Raw genomic sequence first — 15,723 nt, 5'->3', positions numbered from 1 at the left:
CTCTCAATTCCCTCTCCTTCCTGCTTTTTTAGCCCTTGAATCTCACACATCATTTTTCACATTTATTACCGAATCACATTTTTTACACTTAAATCATCATTTCATCACGTGTTATAGACATATATATCGTTTATTCCCGTTTCTTTTCTCTCAGTCTTACTTTTAGGCACTTTTGTTTCTTTCGGTAGAATACACCACTTTTTGATCACCATTGTTTTATTCTCGTTCTGTGCGTATTCTTCTTCCAATTTTTTTTAAAACTTCCCTTTTTCTTCCTTATCTGATAAATCAATGTGTTTTCTCCGTCCTTCCTTTCATCTTCTTTCCTTTTTTGCCTTTTAATTTCTTACTGCCCGACATCCTTGCCTATCTTTTATTATATTTGTCTATCTGCATCCTTTCTTTTTACCAATTGTTCGTTTCAATTTCCTCGCTTCTAACTCACCGCATTCTCCTTTTTAAAATTAAATTTACTTTTATCCTGCACATTTAATTCCTTTCTTTTTACACACACCCTTGCCTCACTTACACACTACTAAATTTCCGCTTTTTCCAAAAATCTATCTCATATCTCTTATATAATTACACTTTAGTCATATTAATTGTCTTTACTACTTATCTTGCGATTTTTACGTTATTTCATCTCCAAATCGTCCCATTTTGTTTCCCCTGTTCTACTTGAGGATCTTGTGGAACTGGACTCTTCCTGATCTTGTTCCTGTTACTATCGTGTCTGACTGTCTACAGAATGCTGCTGTGCTTATTCTTCCCAGATTTGATATGTTGTTCGGCCAATTTGCCACTACGTTGTATCCTCTGTTGTACACTACTCTCAGCCCATTCTTCTTATGTATTGACGAGAACAGCGTGAACTCCTCGGTTGCGCACACACTCGTTATTTCCGTGGTTATGTTGTCAAACTCCTACGTTTAAATCAGCTAAATTCCTCCAACTACTTATTCTACTCATAGCTACTTTCTCTAAGTCCCTACTTTGAACGCTCTTGTTGTATTTAAGTTGTACAGTTGCACGTATCCTGACTTTGTTCCTGTTGCGTAGAACCCGTTTTCTTCTGCGTCCCACACTGAAAACGAGGTTATGTCATGGGAGTGTGCATCTTTAAACTTCTGCCTACACTTGCCCGCAACCAGGTCAAACTCGTAGATCTACGGAATAAATATTTTCCCATTATTCAATTAATATGTCCAATTCGTTTCCACTATCATCATTTCAACCAACTCACTACTACTTTCTAACTATTTTATAACTACTGTGTACGTTTGAATCCTTATCGCACGAAACCAGCGTCTTATCAATGAAGCCAAACCCCTATATCATTTACCATTACTTAATACTCAATCATGTCTTATCTTTGCTTCAATTATACTATGTAAACTACTTATTTTACACTTACAATACACTCTGATCCCATTTTAAAGTTATGTGTCAGTACGTTATCGTTAAAATCACACACCAACAGTGTCCTACATACATTCACGTTACATTTGTGTAATTTAACTGCAATTTACTTAATATTTCTTATTATTACCCTGTGTTTACGCACGATATTGCGTATAAGTTTAGTCTATCTGATGCACATATTCCCTTAAATGCCTTTTCATTTTCTGGAACAGTCACGCTGAATATATCCGTTCCTTTTCTACAACTTTTCCATATTACTGATTTTCAATTACCATAATTACTATTCGTAACTATAATTATTATATTTATCATTTCATTACTAGTTTTATTGTTATCATTTAACTTTAAACTTACTCTTCTAATATATTGTATTTCAATAACTTCTTATTTCTTCCTGTTATTAGTATGTTATCATTTTTAAAACAGGATCCTGTTGTTACAAAGTTACTAAAATTTAATTCTTTTTTGCGATTTAGTTTTAATCTGTTTTCCGATTTACTTTTGTTTGAGAGGCTACTTGCGTTAATATGGTACAGCTTTATTCCCTTTTCCTTGTAACCTAGTATTGACATATATTTACAATCTTGATCAAATTTTATTTCCCTTACTCCTCCGCTATAAGTTATTATTTACGGTTATGTATTAGTAATTCATTTACACTATATATTTAAATTTACTTTATTCTTATTGGTTCTTTTGAGGCCTGCTGATGCGTTATTTTAAATCTTACTCCTGACTTAAATTTGGTTGGTTTTATTCTCGTTAGGGCTCCTGAAAACTTTAATCTTTTATCTTGATCTTCCTCTCTTTCTCCTAATTCTTCTTTGAGTTCCGTGCGTCTCTTTTTTAACCATTGTGGTTCATCTATTTTAACCTCGTTTTCATCATCGGAATCTCTCCAAATCCGATTTTTATCCTCCGGTACTAATAAATTATATTTTTGTGAAAACATCAAATAATCATACATATAATATATCTATTTAATTTCACGATATATAGATTTGTACCGTCCGGGTTTTCTGAATCTGACATATTTATGCTTTTCCAATATATTAATCATATACTATGTGAAATACCAATTTATATTATCATCTAATATGAACAATTATCACATATATTATTATTTTATGTTTTTAACTCTTTTTATCCATGGAAGGTTGACTTTATAAGGCAGCACGTATACTAATTTATTGATTATACACTAATTTGGTTTTATTTAAACGTTTTACTTACACTATATTTACTTACTAATTTAGGCATATAATTATTTAATAATTACTTTCCAATGTGTTACAGGTGTGTGTAAATACACGAATATTCATAACTCTTAATCATATAGTGTACGACTTGCATCGAATCAATTAATTCCTTTCATACAATACTAAATATAATATTTTTATTCATATCATCAGCAATTTAATGGAGTTATCTATGTCTTATACACACTGGAATCTCTCCATGAGCACACAACTCAACTCTGCTAAATTTTTAACAGGAGCATTTTATTTCACCAAAACTCTCTTATTTCATTTATTTCAATGTATATTAAGCTAATTTAGTCATTTATATATTACCATTTGTCTAGTTACGGTAACGTCCTAGTACGTACATTTCTTGAAGTGGCTGTACTTTTGGGATAGACGATACCTAAGAGAGTACTAATTAACTCAATCATTTCTAAAATAAATTCTCAATTATACCTAGGCAAAGATACTTTGTTATTTAGTAAATAGGTGATCTTCACTAAATATTCATAATACTTGAAACTGAGATACTCATAATTTTCTGGACTAAAATCCAACTTCTATTTACAAGGGCTCTTTACTCAAATCCTTAAATCAACCAAACCTAAATATTTTATAAAGATGGAACTCGTTAGGCTTTTGTGGATCATATTTTTCTCTATATGTGGAGTCATCCTGCTTTTAGGAATCCTCTGTTCCTTCAGGCCAGGGCAGTCGGTCTTTTCATGCGGAGTGATTATGATATGGATTGTATTTTTCATATTCATTGCGTTGGCCTCTGTTTTACTTTTCTTCGATCTAAACAGGGATTACACTCCTGAGTATTTGGAATTTTTGTATAAAACAAAGGTTTTTGAAAAATCGTAAAGTAGATAAAATCTTCGTTTTTTTGAAATTAAACACCAATAATTTAATTCAATACATATACGTGTTACTTATATTCTTGATATGTGTTGCTATCATTTATGTTAGTTATGTGTAGAATTTAAATTAAATATTTAACCGTAACCATTAGGTCATGAAAAATTCTAAGCAAAAAATTTAAATAAGAAAAAATGAAAAATATAAAATAAAATAACTAATGTCAAAGAATCCCTATTATGTGTTGTGAGGAATCCAATTTAACCAATGATGGCTAATGTTTATGTTTACCCAGTATTTTCATTAAAATTTGTTTTTAATTGTCATTCATTTTTAATTTATATATTATATAAATCACAAGTGTGTATAGTATAGTCATGGCAAATTCTGTTTTTTTGGAATCTTCAGGAATTAAACCCTGCTATGAAGATTCTTCAGACTCTTCTAAAGATCCTAAAATTATAGAAAAGGTTAAGAGTTTGCGTGTAAATTTTTTGAAAAAAACAGAGTCGCATTCCATCGTCGAAATCGAGGGCCTCGATGTTTCCTTCGCAAATGCTTTGAGGAGGATTCTACTGTCAGAAGTGCCTACCCTTGCAGTTGAAACCGTTCAGGTGCTAATTTAATCAATATTTCATCCAGTCAACGCATCATTCCACCACTAAATACATAGTTATTAGTCGGCACGATCTTACTATGAATCTCACTAAACTATGATTATAATCACATTTCAGATTTACCAGAATACTGGCGTAATTCAGGACGAGTTACTGGCCCACAGACTGGGATTGATACCCTTCAATGTGAACCCTGATTTATTCACATTCAAGAGTACGTTTTCCATTGCTCATGTCCCTATTCATACAAACTAATGACTATTAGACTGTGAGGAGATAAATGATAAAAATAGCGTTTGTTTTAAGCTAAAGGTCAAATATGACAGAAATGAGCCTAATTCTGGCAATTATTTACCAGGTTACCGATGAGCTACACACAAGTCATCACACAATTGTTATTCACCAACAATCAGTTACATAGTAGACTCAGCGTAGTTTCAAAAAATAATTATACCTTAGTGTATAGCAGCTTCTTGAAATGGGTTCCTCTTTCCAGTAATCAGGAGGCCACTTTCAAGAACAATCCCCCGAAGCCTGTACACGATAATATACTTATTACCAAGCTTGCTCCAGGACAGGTACAGTCGATTGTATACTGAATACTGCAGTTCGTTAGTGAATATTAATATTTATTAATCGTTGCCTTCAACTGCCTTTAGGAAATTGACCTAAACGTATATCTGGAAAAGGGGACTGGGAAGGTACACGCAAAATGGTCTCCAGTCTCAACGGCGTTCTACAAGTTCATGCCGTCAATAAGTAAGCTGTTACGCCTTCAATTCGTACATTATTAATTCAGAGATTAACGACACGCCTAAATTAAGTGACTCTGAGAAGAGGGACTTGGCCACCATTTGTCCCATGGACGTTTTCTCCATTAAAAACAGTATTTTTTACCTATTATACTTATCACGTTAATTATCACATACTCATCTCTCCATTATATTAGACGCAATGGTTTTCAAGAATCTGTTAAAACTCTTTTTCACACCCTGAATTCAAATATAGGTGAAATTAGTGTTGAGAACCCTCTCAACTGCACCAGTTGTCGAAAGTGCCTTGAAACGTACCCTAAACACGTTACGATATCTAAGTTGGTAAACCACATTATATGTAAGTTGCTATTTGTCACCTGTGCCATTACGCTTGGTTAATATTGCCCTCGGTATTGTTTTTAATACCAGTGTCAGTATTGCCATTAACTACTACTATCAGTTTTATTAATACTGTTGCTGCCGCCAGTATTAAATATTATTACTATTACCGTCCTTATTACCATGTACCTTTATTTACTGTTACTATCAGTAGTAGTATCATTACTAGTATAGCTCCTTAGCAACCAACCTGTTACACTTAATTCTTTTACAGTTTCCATTGAAAGCACTGGGTCAATTCCGAGTTATGATTTACTTTTGGTACCTCTTTTGCTTCTCACTAATACTCTGTAGAAAGCCGTTGACATTTTGAAGACAAAGTCCATTAAACTTAAGAATAAGCTTCAAGATTCAATTTAGTACCTCTTTTACCCTTTGCGTACAGTCCACAGTCAACTATGCGCTTACAAATACACTTTTATCTAGTACGTACTCGTTTTTTTCACTAGATTACGCTTACTAGAGTAACGACAATACATTAGTGCACAAACACGCACATTTTTCCGGCGGTGCGTGTACCTTTTGTTTCTACAATATTTTAACACCTCAAGCCATCTAGAGACCATCCTGCTCTTCGGTTTTACAAATCGTCAATATCGAAGTCCGACTCCTCCTCCTCTGACTCCTCCTGCGCCTCGTCCGACACGTCCTGGAAGTCTATTCCTCCGTCGCCCTCGTCGTCGAACACGTCTGTCTCGTTGATCTTCGTCGCTTCCGGCAGCTCCCCGTACGCCTTAAGCGTGCGTGCCTCCTCGGCTGAATATTTTGCGATTACATCGGCCTTGCTGTCCTGAAAGTCCCTGAGTGAGACCAGTATGATGTCTCCCGCGTTTACCCATACTCTCTTCCTCATTTTACCCCTGATTGCCGGTTAGTCAATTTAGGTATTTGATACACATGGTAGCAACATCCACAAGCACGTTAACGTCCGTGAAGTAAATATAGCTAGGTAGTACATAACTATGGTCTCGTGGTCTGTCGAATATTGCTAGTCGTGGTTGTTGGACGCTCCGCTTAACTAACTACTCGTCGAACTGCACTCAGTACCTTATGTGGCATAGACGTTTTGTCCCGTCGAAACAGTAGGCCTCGAGACGGCCGTTACCGAGCATCCGAAGCACCTGGGCGTACTCTAAAAACGTATTTGGGGAATTTAATTTCATCCGATCTATCTAAAGCCCCTATCTGAGCCACATATTCAAGCTTTGCTTCTGCCACCGCCATCTTATCTAATTCTTACCTTGGTCTTCCATTTTAAACACCAATTCTCTCTTTTCTCCCTCATTATCGTTTTTACCGCGTCTACGATTTTTACCTCCCTTTCCTACATCATTTTCATTAGTCACATTTTCCCTATTTCCAGTTGCAACGTCCTCGTTGCTTAATTGTTTTATCTTTCATAGGTGACTAGTATACACTATCTTTTCCTCTGTTTATTTATCTAATCTTTTTAGCTACTCCTCTTATTTATTATTCACATCAACTCACCTTTGTTTTTAGGCATTTTGAACTACAATTTAAAATAATACTTCTTAGCCATGGGGGTACGCCTTTTTTACTGTACACACTTTCTACTCACTCTAACTACTATATATATATACGACTTTTATTCCTTTTATTTATGTACTCGTTTTCTTTAAAATATTACTGTTCTATTACGAGAAGAACTTGGAATCGAATTCCACTTGCTTCGCTCTCGCTTCGTGGATCATCTTCTCCTTTTGAACTAATCTTGAGCATTGATCCACCAACTCCATCAGCCTACGTTATTCATTACTCTCCTCATGCCGTTGTTTATTTTCTACTGTTACTATTGCTCCTACTACTACTGATACTAGGACTCCTACTACTATTACTACTACTCTGGCTCTCTTCCATACACATCACCCGTAATAAATATTATATTTACCTCCCTTTAATCCTTCAATAGTCTAACTATCTAACACTTACTTTCCTATGCTGTTTGACCATTTGTTTAATACTACTTCTGGTTGTTGTCTCTTTCCAAATTTAACTATTCCTGCCGGCCTATCTATTTTTGCGAATATGTTATTTGTGTACACCAAATTACTGATTTCCTCTTCCAGTTTCTATGCAACAATTATAGTTAACACATATATACGTATATATGCGTGTATGTGTGTGTGTATATGTAAATATCTGAGTGTGTATGTCCGTGTATCTAGTTGTACTTCCCACCTACTTACCTAACTAACTACTAAGCATACTTACCTGTACGTTAACTCCTAGCAACTCTGACAGTCTTGGCAGTGTCACCTTCAGGTAGTACTTTGATATCACCTGAAGGTTGTGCCTTACTATTCTGTCGTTAAGCATTGTCAACTCATCCACTGCAATTGGCTTCAACTCTTCCTGGTATCCTCCATTGTCCATGTTTTTAACTCCATTTATGTTTTCCGTTCCACTACTCGATTTAAATTGGTATCCTTTTGCTACACTCGATAGCAGTGATGTCACTTTACTGTGTAGTTCTTGTGAGAGTGGGTATGGCACCAGTAAATCCGATAAAAACTGTTTAAAGAACTCATTCATCAGCACTACCTTCTTCAGGTTTTTCGCCTCCTCCTCGTCTACCTTTTTCATATAGGTACGCGTTTCATCGTTAATTGGCGATATTATCAGGTATATGAGCACTCTTTCCAACTCCTAAACACTCATGTATACGTGGAATACATGGCTACAACCACTTTTATCTTCTCTATTCTATCTTTTTCTATTCTATCTTCTCTATCATAAAATAATTTTCTATTCTATCCTTTTCTATTCTATCTTCTTATATTACCTATTCTACTTTTGCTACTATGCCTTCTCTATTCTAGCGTACTTTTTTATTCTATATTAGTTATTCTTGCTTACCTCTAGGTGTGTTGGATGCTCCGCCTTAACCAGTGCGTTGTACCTTTTGTGATGCGACTGCGCCACTTCGAAGATGCTTCCTTCGTGCTTGTAGTAGTGCACCATGTACTCGTAGTAGCGCAGCTTTTCCTCGAAGAAGTCGTCTCCGTCCAGCAGCTTCTCGTTGATTTTGCGGCTGGCGATAAAGAACCTTATGTAGTCTCCCACCATCAGGTTTAGTCTCATCTGCTCCAATATGTAGCGCACCTTTTCCATTTTACTTAGACATCCAAAGGTTTCAACCTATCAAATGATTCAGTCATTGAAGACTCATTTAAATATGTTAACGTCTACTTATTTTCAACTCTCATCAGACACGCGTATTGCGTAACGCAGGTGTAATCACCTTAATATACATCATTTCTTGCTCATAACTCTCATCCTTACTATTAACGTACCTCTAGGTCCTGAACTAGTCCCAATGACTCCGACACCTTTCCCTCCATCTCCTTGTTCTTCGCTTCTGAGAACACCAACTCTGCTCTCTGGTCCTCCAAATATATTTTCCCCAGGGTCATTGAATTGAGCGTTTCGAACAGACCCGCCTTCACTTCCTTATCTTGCAACTCTTTAAGCCATCCTTTTGCCAATGCTACCATTCCGCTGATTGCTACTTTTAGCTGGCCTCTTTTTCTGCTCAACAGCGTCAGGTAGTAGTTCAGATTCGGGAAGTCTCCGTATTTGTACAGCACTTCTATTATGAAGCAGCATATTTTCTTGTTTGACTCTCCGTCCAGGTTCTGGCGGCACTTTTTTTCCGCCATCATCAGGTCGAACAGCACCTCCTTCAGCTTTTCCTCATCGTACTTGTCCTGAATAACAATTAACTAAGTCCCTAATGTTTCCATATATAGCTTAGCACATTCCAGTCATCATTTCGACTGTTCATACGACATTTAATGGTTAGTACGTTGTGTAAATGCCGATTTGTAATTCAAGGTCAATTATGCCATTTACACTAATATTTAAATAAACATTTACGCAAACTATACCGTTAAGCTCGACTTAGCCTTTTCGATGGTCGAATCTGCCAATTCCGACAAGTCCTCGGTGGGAGGAGGATCCTTCAGATAACTATCCCTGTCTATAATTCCGAAATCGTCTTCCTCGAACATTTTAAAATAAATTACAATAATAAATAAACTGGTTAAACAAGCGGCCGAATGGCAATATTAAAATAAATAAATTCCAAACTATTGCAACCACATATTCCATATGTGGAAATAATTTACCTATTTACTATTATTATAGACAGCCATTGAACATATTCTGTTATTATTGTTTTTTGATGGCAAAGATAAAATTTTACTAAGCTTCCTGCGTCCTCAGCTTATTGTAATGTGTAGACTTTGATTTGATCTCGGAATAGGCAATAATTGTTAATTATTTTTTAGAATCAGCTTTAAAATACTTTTAAACGTTTTGTATAAAGGAATTCCATTAAAATAACTTGCTATTTAAGTTTTTCCAACATTACTAAACAGCTACATCCTCGTCGGTTATTAATAATATATTTTCCGCTTTCTTTTATTTTTTCATTTGGTACACTTGGTATAAAAATGGACAGTCGGGGCAAATTTATGGAAGATGAAAATTTGAATGAAGGTATGTCCTATCTGTCCCTTTCCGGCTCAAATGACTTCTCAAATGACATAAATAACTGCGATAGTGGCGGACACGCCAACGAAAGTGGCATAAATGGCGACTTGAGCGCAAACATGGCGCCAGGCATCGAGAGAGGTACGAATTACAAGTTGAACGAAGGAGACCCTTCTGACGACGAAGTGATGTTTGTCGGAAGCAGCATCACCGTAAAAACAGAAAAGGAAGCCAAGGAACCCTTGTCTGACGAGGCTTACGATGCAGTGGTAGACAAAAGTGGTGGCGATCAAGACGGTTTTAAAGGCGACCATGCAGACAGCGCAGGCAATAAGTCAGGGTGGCTGATAAGTAACTTTAAAAGGGCCCCAAGGGCACACTACGTGCAGAATGCGAACAGCATCAGGAAGGGCAGCAAGTATTTGGCCAGCCAACCTAGCGTACGCAGCCCTAGCAAGGGCTCGCTGGAGCTGCTTGACAACATCATAGACATCAAGGACCTGTCGAAGGTCTCCTCGCAGTGCTCAACGGTGTCGAATAACACCAGCTACACATACCCCTCGAGCTACCACTTCAACTGCGGCGACGGGAGGAGGAGCAGGAGGAGGAGGTCGAGCCTGAGGCAGTACGCCACGCCAGCCCCTTGCAACTACCCCCTCAACTACTGCGACGACATCATGTACAGCAATGGCGGCAACAAGGGCTTTCTGAGGTTCTTTAACCCGGAAAGGATAAACAGTTGGATGAAGACTATCTTCAACGTGACGAAGACCATCATATTAATATACGTAGTGGTGTCGATTTTCTTAATTGTCAAGAGAGATATAGAAACTCACATTCAGGTAAGTTAAGTATTCGCACACGGCTAGTTACTCCCGTATATAACTATATGCTATTTATGAGAGGCCACACACCTATTGGTACAAACTGTAATGAGTATTAGCAACAAATAGATAATGTGTATCGGTAACAAATAGATAATGTGTATCGGTAACAAATAGATAATGTGTATCGGTAGCAGATAGATAATGTGTATCGGTAGCAGATAGTGCTTTTGATAAATGTGATAAATTCATTAACAATGCCTTAGAGAAACGTGAAGACTGTCGATAACGAATCGCTCACTTGTTTGAACGAGTATAAGAGGAACAAGTGCGGCGTTTTGGAAATCCCGGCCCTGGTTGACCAGTGCAGAGAGTGGGAGATTTGCATGAAAAAGGACTCCCTGAACTACGAGAACATCTCACTCATCTCCGCGAGCGTTATCGCATCCTCAATAAAGCATTTCATCTCACAACTAGACTTGAAGTCGCTGCTCTTTATACTTTTCATATTCCTGCTCATCCTGTACAGAAACAGGCCGCGTCAAATCAGTCACCCCTCTGGGACGTATTACGTGGACGGGAGTAACGGATACTCGCAGAGGCTGAACAGATACTTTGTGCCGAATTACATGAACAAATCAATATACCCCTACGCGAACAACAACTAATATGCTAAATGTACATGGTATGCTGCGCGTACGTCAATGCTTAATGTGTACACCCTGCTACAGTAGTTTGGAATAGCTCAGCTCGTCGTTTGCAGGGATGTTGGACCAGAACTTCTTGGTCTTGTGATGCTTAGGCGACGCGCCCACGCTCAGCTGCTTCTTGCAGAGAACGCCGCCCCTGCTTATCAGCAAGATGCTCCTCTTGGGGTCGCTCGACTCAACGCTGAGGCAGCTGACGATCCTCTCCACTTCGTTGTTCCTGCTCGCCCTCGGCTGTCTGAGAATTTTATAGCCCTTTCCCTTGGTCTTTTGAAGCTTAATATCACTCGAGTTTATTAATTTACATTTACCTAATAGAGATTGAATGAGTACAGACTGTAGCATACACCATTAACTGAATATTGTAGTTTTAACTGCGATTACTCGGTACCGTAGATAGCTCTATTAACTTTCATAGCTGCAAATGATTAACTAATGCATCTTAACAGAGGTGTACCTAGATTCGTTAGAATTAGTATTTGTTGGTCATCTCCTGTTAAACAGAATGACGACACCTCGTCCTTTTCTCTAAGTCGGACCAGCTTAACGTTCTTCCTCTTCCTCTTCTCTCTCAGAAGCCTGTCCACTATGTCCTTCACGTTAACCTTAATGCAGTTTCCCATCTTAGTGCCTACAGTGTGTTATAGTCACTAACGCCGGTAACACGGAGCAACTACTGATATTGTAAAGTAACTTACAGAGGAATAGGTGCTTATCAACCAAGTCCTGCGGGCTCGTGCTCAGAAAGAACTTAATGATATTGTCCTTCATTTTTTTCAGTTTCAGCTTAAGTCTGACTGCGCTATTGTTTATTTTCACGTCAGGGCTATTATAAATCGACACCACTCCGTCATTGAATCCAAGCATCAGAATGTCTACAACGAGGGCATTACAGGCAGCCAGAATGTTACTGATAGGTAAATACACCGTATCAAAGCTTAACTTTGCTATTAACCATAACTAAACTTCATTTTCGTACCTTTGAGTGGAGGCTTATAGTTGGTCAGATAAAGTAACTTCTGGTCATGTGGGTTTATTTTCAGGTACTTGAACATGTTGTATCCCTTTTTGCACAACTTCAGCTTACTGTTGCTTATGTTGTATATTTTACTTTCAGTGACCACTATTAGGTTATTGTTGTTGTTACTGCCGCAATAGCTCACTCCCTCAGCCTTTGCCTCACCCGCACTCTCCTTGTCATTCTCGAGACCAACATTAGCAGTAACAGCACCATCACCGCCAGTATTGCTCGTTCCAACAACACCACTGTCGTTTTTCACCACTTCCTCCCCATCTTTTCCGGCACTTTCTTTGCCCTTGGTGGGGATTGTGTTTATGATGCTTGTGTTAGGCGTGAATAGCAGCTTAGACCTTATTGCTTTGTTTTTATTAGACTTATAGAACCTGTTGTCCAGCTTTATTTTCCCCACGTACCCCTTTCCGTTATATATTAGCAAACTGTCTATTTCATCATCGTTCACTTTACTGACAGTGGTGTTACTGCCTCTAGGAATACCGTCGACATGGTTGTTGGTAACGGCAGCTGTATTGCTGGTGACACCTGCATTAGTGGCAATGTTACTGGTAATGTTAGCTCCAGTGGCAAAATAGTTGAGGCCGGTTGAATCAATGTCTGCATTGCTGCCATCAGTGCCACTTGCACTACTAACAGCGGTAGCAGCATCAGCACTAACACCTTCAACGTAGCCACTATCACTACGGTTGCTTCCCATTGCGTTAACCATTGGGATGCTCTTCTCACGCACTATACTATCTGTCATTTCCACTTTCGTTGTTCTTTCATTCAGTTTCGTGTTTTCCAGTATCTGCTTCAAATCGCTTGTTATTTCCTTGTAAATTAACTTATCGTCTGATATTAACTTCTTGTACTCTTCTATTTCTCCTTCCAGCTTTTCCTTTTTCAACTTTAGTGTTTCTTCATTCAACTTACTCAACTGCCTCAGCGTCATCTTCATTGCATACTTTATCTGCACATCGTTTAGTCCGTATGACTCATTCAACTTCGTATACAACTCCCTTTCAACTTCCCTATCATCATCGTTACCACTGCCACTTTCACCACTGATGTTGGCTTGTGTTGAATACTTCTTTATCAGCTCTATTATTGGCTGCAGGTTTCGAATGATTATCAAGTATCCGTTTGTTACATTCAAATGGTACTTCGTTTGCTTCAACAGGTAGTTAAACTTCCTCTTCAGCACTGATATTCTAAATTCCAGCCATATTGACAGTGCGTTGTACAGATTAAACCTCACTGGCTTCGTTCCATTCTTATCCAGTGCTATGAAATTACACTTAAAGTAGTGCGACAGCTCTGTCAAATTATTCAATTTATCTATTATTTCTGCGATTTCTATTGTTGAGCTGATTTGTTTTTTCAACTCTATCACCAGCCTCGTTCCGTTCCTATCACTTTCGTCTCTGATGTCGCTTATTCCAACTATGTTATTGTTCCTCACATTCTTATTTATGTTTGCGATAACGTCACTCTACATTTGTTTATTACCACATGCTTATGACTCCATTGATATGTACCAGCATAACTAATTAGCTACGCGCTTACTATTTTAATGTTATATGGTATCTCTGTCACTACTATTGATATCCTAGACCCAATGTTAAACTTGATTTCATTGTAGTCGTCGTAAGCACTTACGGACTCTCTAAATTAACATTATATGACGTTGAATTTACCAAAAGGCAACACTATTACTATGCATCTATATATGCCTAATAAACAACCTGTTGTTCTTCCTAACTTTCTCTTCGTACGTGAACTTTGATTGCAGCAATAAGGTCCCTCTTCCCGTTTTATATATTTTTTTAAAGTTCTCGGTGCTCGTTTTTATAGTTCCTCCTGTTGGGAAATCCGGGCCCTGTACGTATTCGAGCAATTCATCCTCATTTTCCAGTACTCCGTTGTTCCTATGTTTACTGTTTAGTGCTATAGAATCACGCCTTTATGGCTTACTATATTCACATATGCCGATAAACAGCTCAATACGTCTTTATAACTAGCATACGACATAACTACTAGTATCTTTATATGAATAATACTCGGATAGGTGCATCGCTGCCCTTATTATTTCCGTCGGGTTATGGGGTGGGATGTTGGTTGCCAGCCCTACTGCTATTCCTGAGCTCCCGTTTATTAACAAGTTCGGTATTCTGCAGGGCAGTACCAGAGGTTCAACCTGTTGTTAACAATGAGTTTCTCTGCTAAAATACTTTACTATTTAACTGTACACATATCTACCAACACACACTATATTAACAATTTACTTACGTGTGTGTTATCAAAATTTGGGACTAGGTCAACTGTGTTCAAATTAATGTCATCCAATAGCAGCGACTTCCTAACCGTCACCATTATTACACATTTAAGGGACATTTAACTACACCTTTTCTATTATAACTGTCTATTCTATCTAAGGTCCTACGAAAATGGAGTTAGTCGGCACTCTGTGTAACGCATTGCTGCCGGTGGGTCGTCACTTGACCCAAAGTTTCCGTGGCCATCTATCAGGGGCATTTTCATTACAAAGTCTTGGCTTAGTCTACACAGTGCGTCGTAGACGCTCTTGTCGCTATGAGGGTGGTAGTTTCCTAACACGTCTCCTACTACTTTTGCGCACTTCCTAAACTGGCCACTCGGTCCCAGTTTCAACATCTACATCATTTATTCATCAGTCGAATCAACATATTACAGCTATCTATGCCTTATTTCTCTTAGAGATTATGCAATTTTTATCTACTTGTCACTTACGTGCATTGCCCATAAAATTCTCCGATGTACTACCTTTAGGCCATCTCTTGCGTCTGGCAGGGCGCGACCTAAAATTATACTCAATGCATATTGTAGAAAACATGAGCCCATGTAGTCGTTTAGTTTGTGGTACTCCAAATTGTCCTGGAATAGGTCATCCTTAAACTCTCTTTCTGCCACTCCAATATCTTTACCATTAAATCCAATACTACCATTTTCAGCAGCAACAGTGTTGGCGTCATCCGTAGTAACATCGTCATAAGTGGAATTAATTGGATTGAAAGAGTTATTTGATGTTACAGTATTATACACATTTTTACAAACATTGTTATTTGAGTCTTTTGAGTTCACGATCTTATTTATAAATACTTTTGAATACGATTTTTGAATTAAAAACGAGTTACAAACTACTGTTACAGCTATACTTAGAGAAATTATATTGTACAGGATTCTAAAAAAGATACCTCTCATCTTTGACTAAAGTATGAAGATTTTGTATCTTTTACCAATTTTTTTAAAATAATATTTTGCCAATATCGGCATTCTATGGTACATATTACGTATATCATCTAATATTCCTAATTCGGCATAT

General features: G+C 37.6%; 7 protein-coding genes across 7 annotated transcripts; 3 read left to right on the top strand and 4 right to left on the bottom strand.

The window, feature by feature from the left end:
* Nucleotides 1-674: 674 nt before the first annotated feature.
* On the bottom strand, nt 675-2,454 carry TOT_020000801 (uncharacterized protein; the record flags this gene model as incomplete). Its single annotated transcript, XM_009692552.1, has 7 exons — nt 675-923; nt 993-1,166; nt 1,415-1,484; nt 1,550-1,660; nt 1,777-2,037; nt 2,100-2,346; nt 2,430-2,454. 7 exons carry the CDS (start codon nt 2,452-2,454, stop codon nt 675-677), a joined length of 1,137 nt encoding a protein of 378 aa, XP_009690847.1.
* Nucleotides 2,455-3,287: 833 nt separating this feature from the next.
* On the top strand, nt 3,288-3,533 carry TOT_020000800 (conserved hypothetical protein; the record flags this gene model as incomplete). The annotated part of the gene is made up of 1 exon (XM_009692551.1): nt 3,288-3,533. One exon carries the CDS (start codon nt 3,288-3,290, stop codon nt 3,531-3,533), a length of 246 nt encoding a protein of 81 aa, XP_009690846.1.
* Nucleotides 3,534-3,904: 371 nt separating this feature from the next.
* TOT_020000799 (DNA-directed RNA polymerases I and III subunit) lies at nt 3,905-5,592 on the top strand (the record flags this gene model as incomplete). The annotated part of the gene is made up of 8 exons (XM_009692550.1): nt 3,905-4,141; nt 4,262-4,358; nt 4,410-4,502; nt 4,604-4,722; nt 4,804-4,903; nt 4,944-5,030; nt 5,153-5,257; nt 5,513-5,592. The coding sequence occupies 8 exons, from the start codon at nt 3,905-3,907 to the stop codon at nt 5,590-5,592; spliced, it is 918 nt and encodes a 305-aa protein (XP_009690845.1).
* Nucleotides 5,593-5,878: 286 nt separating this feature from the next.
* On the bottom strand, nt 5,879-6,802 carry TOT_020000798 (translation initiation factor eIF-1A; the record flags this gene model as incomplete). The annotated part of the gene is made up of 4 exons (XM_009692549.1): nt 5,879-6,158; nt 6,346-6,430; nt 6,539-6,622; nt 6,787-6,802. 4 exons carry the CDS (start codon nt 6,800-6,802, stop codon nt 5,879-5,881), a joined length of 465 nt encoding a protein of 154 aa, XP_009690844.1.
* Nucleotides 6,803-7,244: 442 nt separating this feature from the next.
* TOT_020001093 (26S proteasome non-ATPase regulatory subunit 12) lies at nt 7,245-9,329 on the bottom strand (the record flags this gene model as incomplete). Its single annotated transcript, XM_009692548.1, has 7 exons — nt 7,245-7,388; nt 7,531-7,649; nt 7,758-7,962; nt 8,001-8,069; nt 8,206-8,457; nt 8,613-9,026; nt 9,207-9,329. The coding sequence occupies 7 exons, from the start codon at nt 9,327-9,329 to the stop codon at nt 7,245-7,247; spliced, it is 1,326 nt and encodes a 441-aa protein (XP_009690843.1).
* Nucleotides 9,330-9,773: 444 nt separating this feature from the next.
* TOT_020000796 (conserved hypothetical protein) lies at nt 9,774-11,305 on the top strand (the record flags this gene model as incomplete). The annotated part of the gene is made up of 3 exons (XM_009692547.1): nt 9,774-10,231; nt 10,268-10,655; nt 10,904-11,305. 3 exons carry the CDS (start codon nt 9,774-9,776, stop codon nt 11,303-11,305), a joined length of 1,248 nt encoding a protein of 415 aa, XP_009690842.1.
* Nucleotides 11,306-11,362: 57 nt separating this feature from the next.
* Nucleotides 11,363-15,602, bottom strand: TOT_020000795 (uncharacterized protein; the record flags this gene model as incomplete). The annotated part of the gene is made up of 11 exons (XM_009692546.1): nt 11,363-11,655; nt 11,778-11,975; nt 12,043-12,219; nt 12,324-13,393; nt 13,451-13,854; nt 13,929-14,028; nt 14,108-14,290; nt 14,423-14,559; nt 14,652-14,721; nt 14,806-15,035; nt 15,132-15,602. 11 exons carry the CDS (start codon nt 15,600-15,602, stop codon nt 11,363-11,365), a joined length of 3,333 nt encoding a protein of 1,110 aa, XP_009690841.1.
* Between the last annotated feature and the right edge of the window lie 121 nt (nt 15,603-15,723).

The sequence above is a fragment of the Theileria orientalis genome, chromosome 2, assembly GCF_000740895.1.
Source record: "Theileria orientalis strain Shintoku DNA, chromosome 2, complete genome".
NCBI lineage: Eukaryota > Apicomplexa > Aconoidasida > Piroplasmida > Theileriidae > Theileria > Theileria orientalis.
This window is presented reverse-complemented; position numbering and strand designations above follow the sequence as displayed.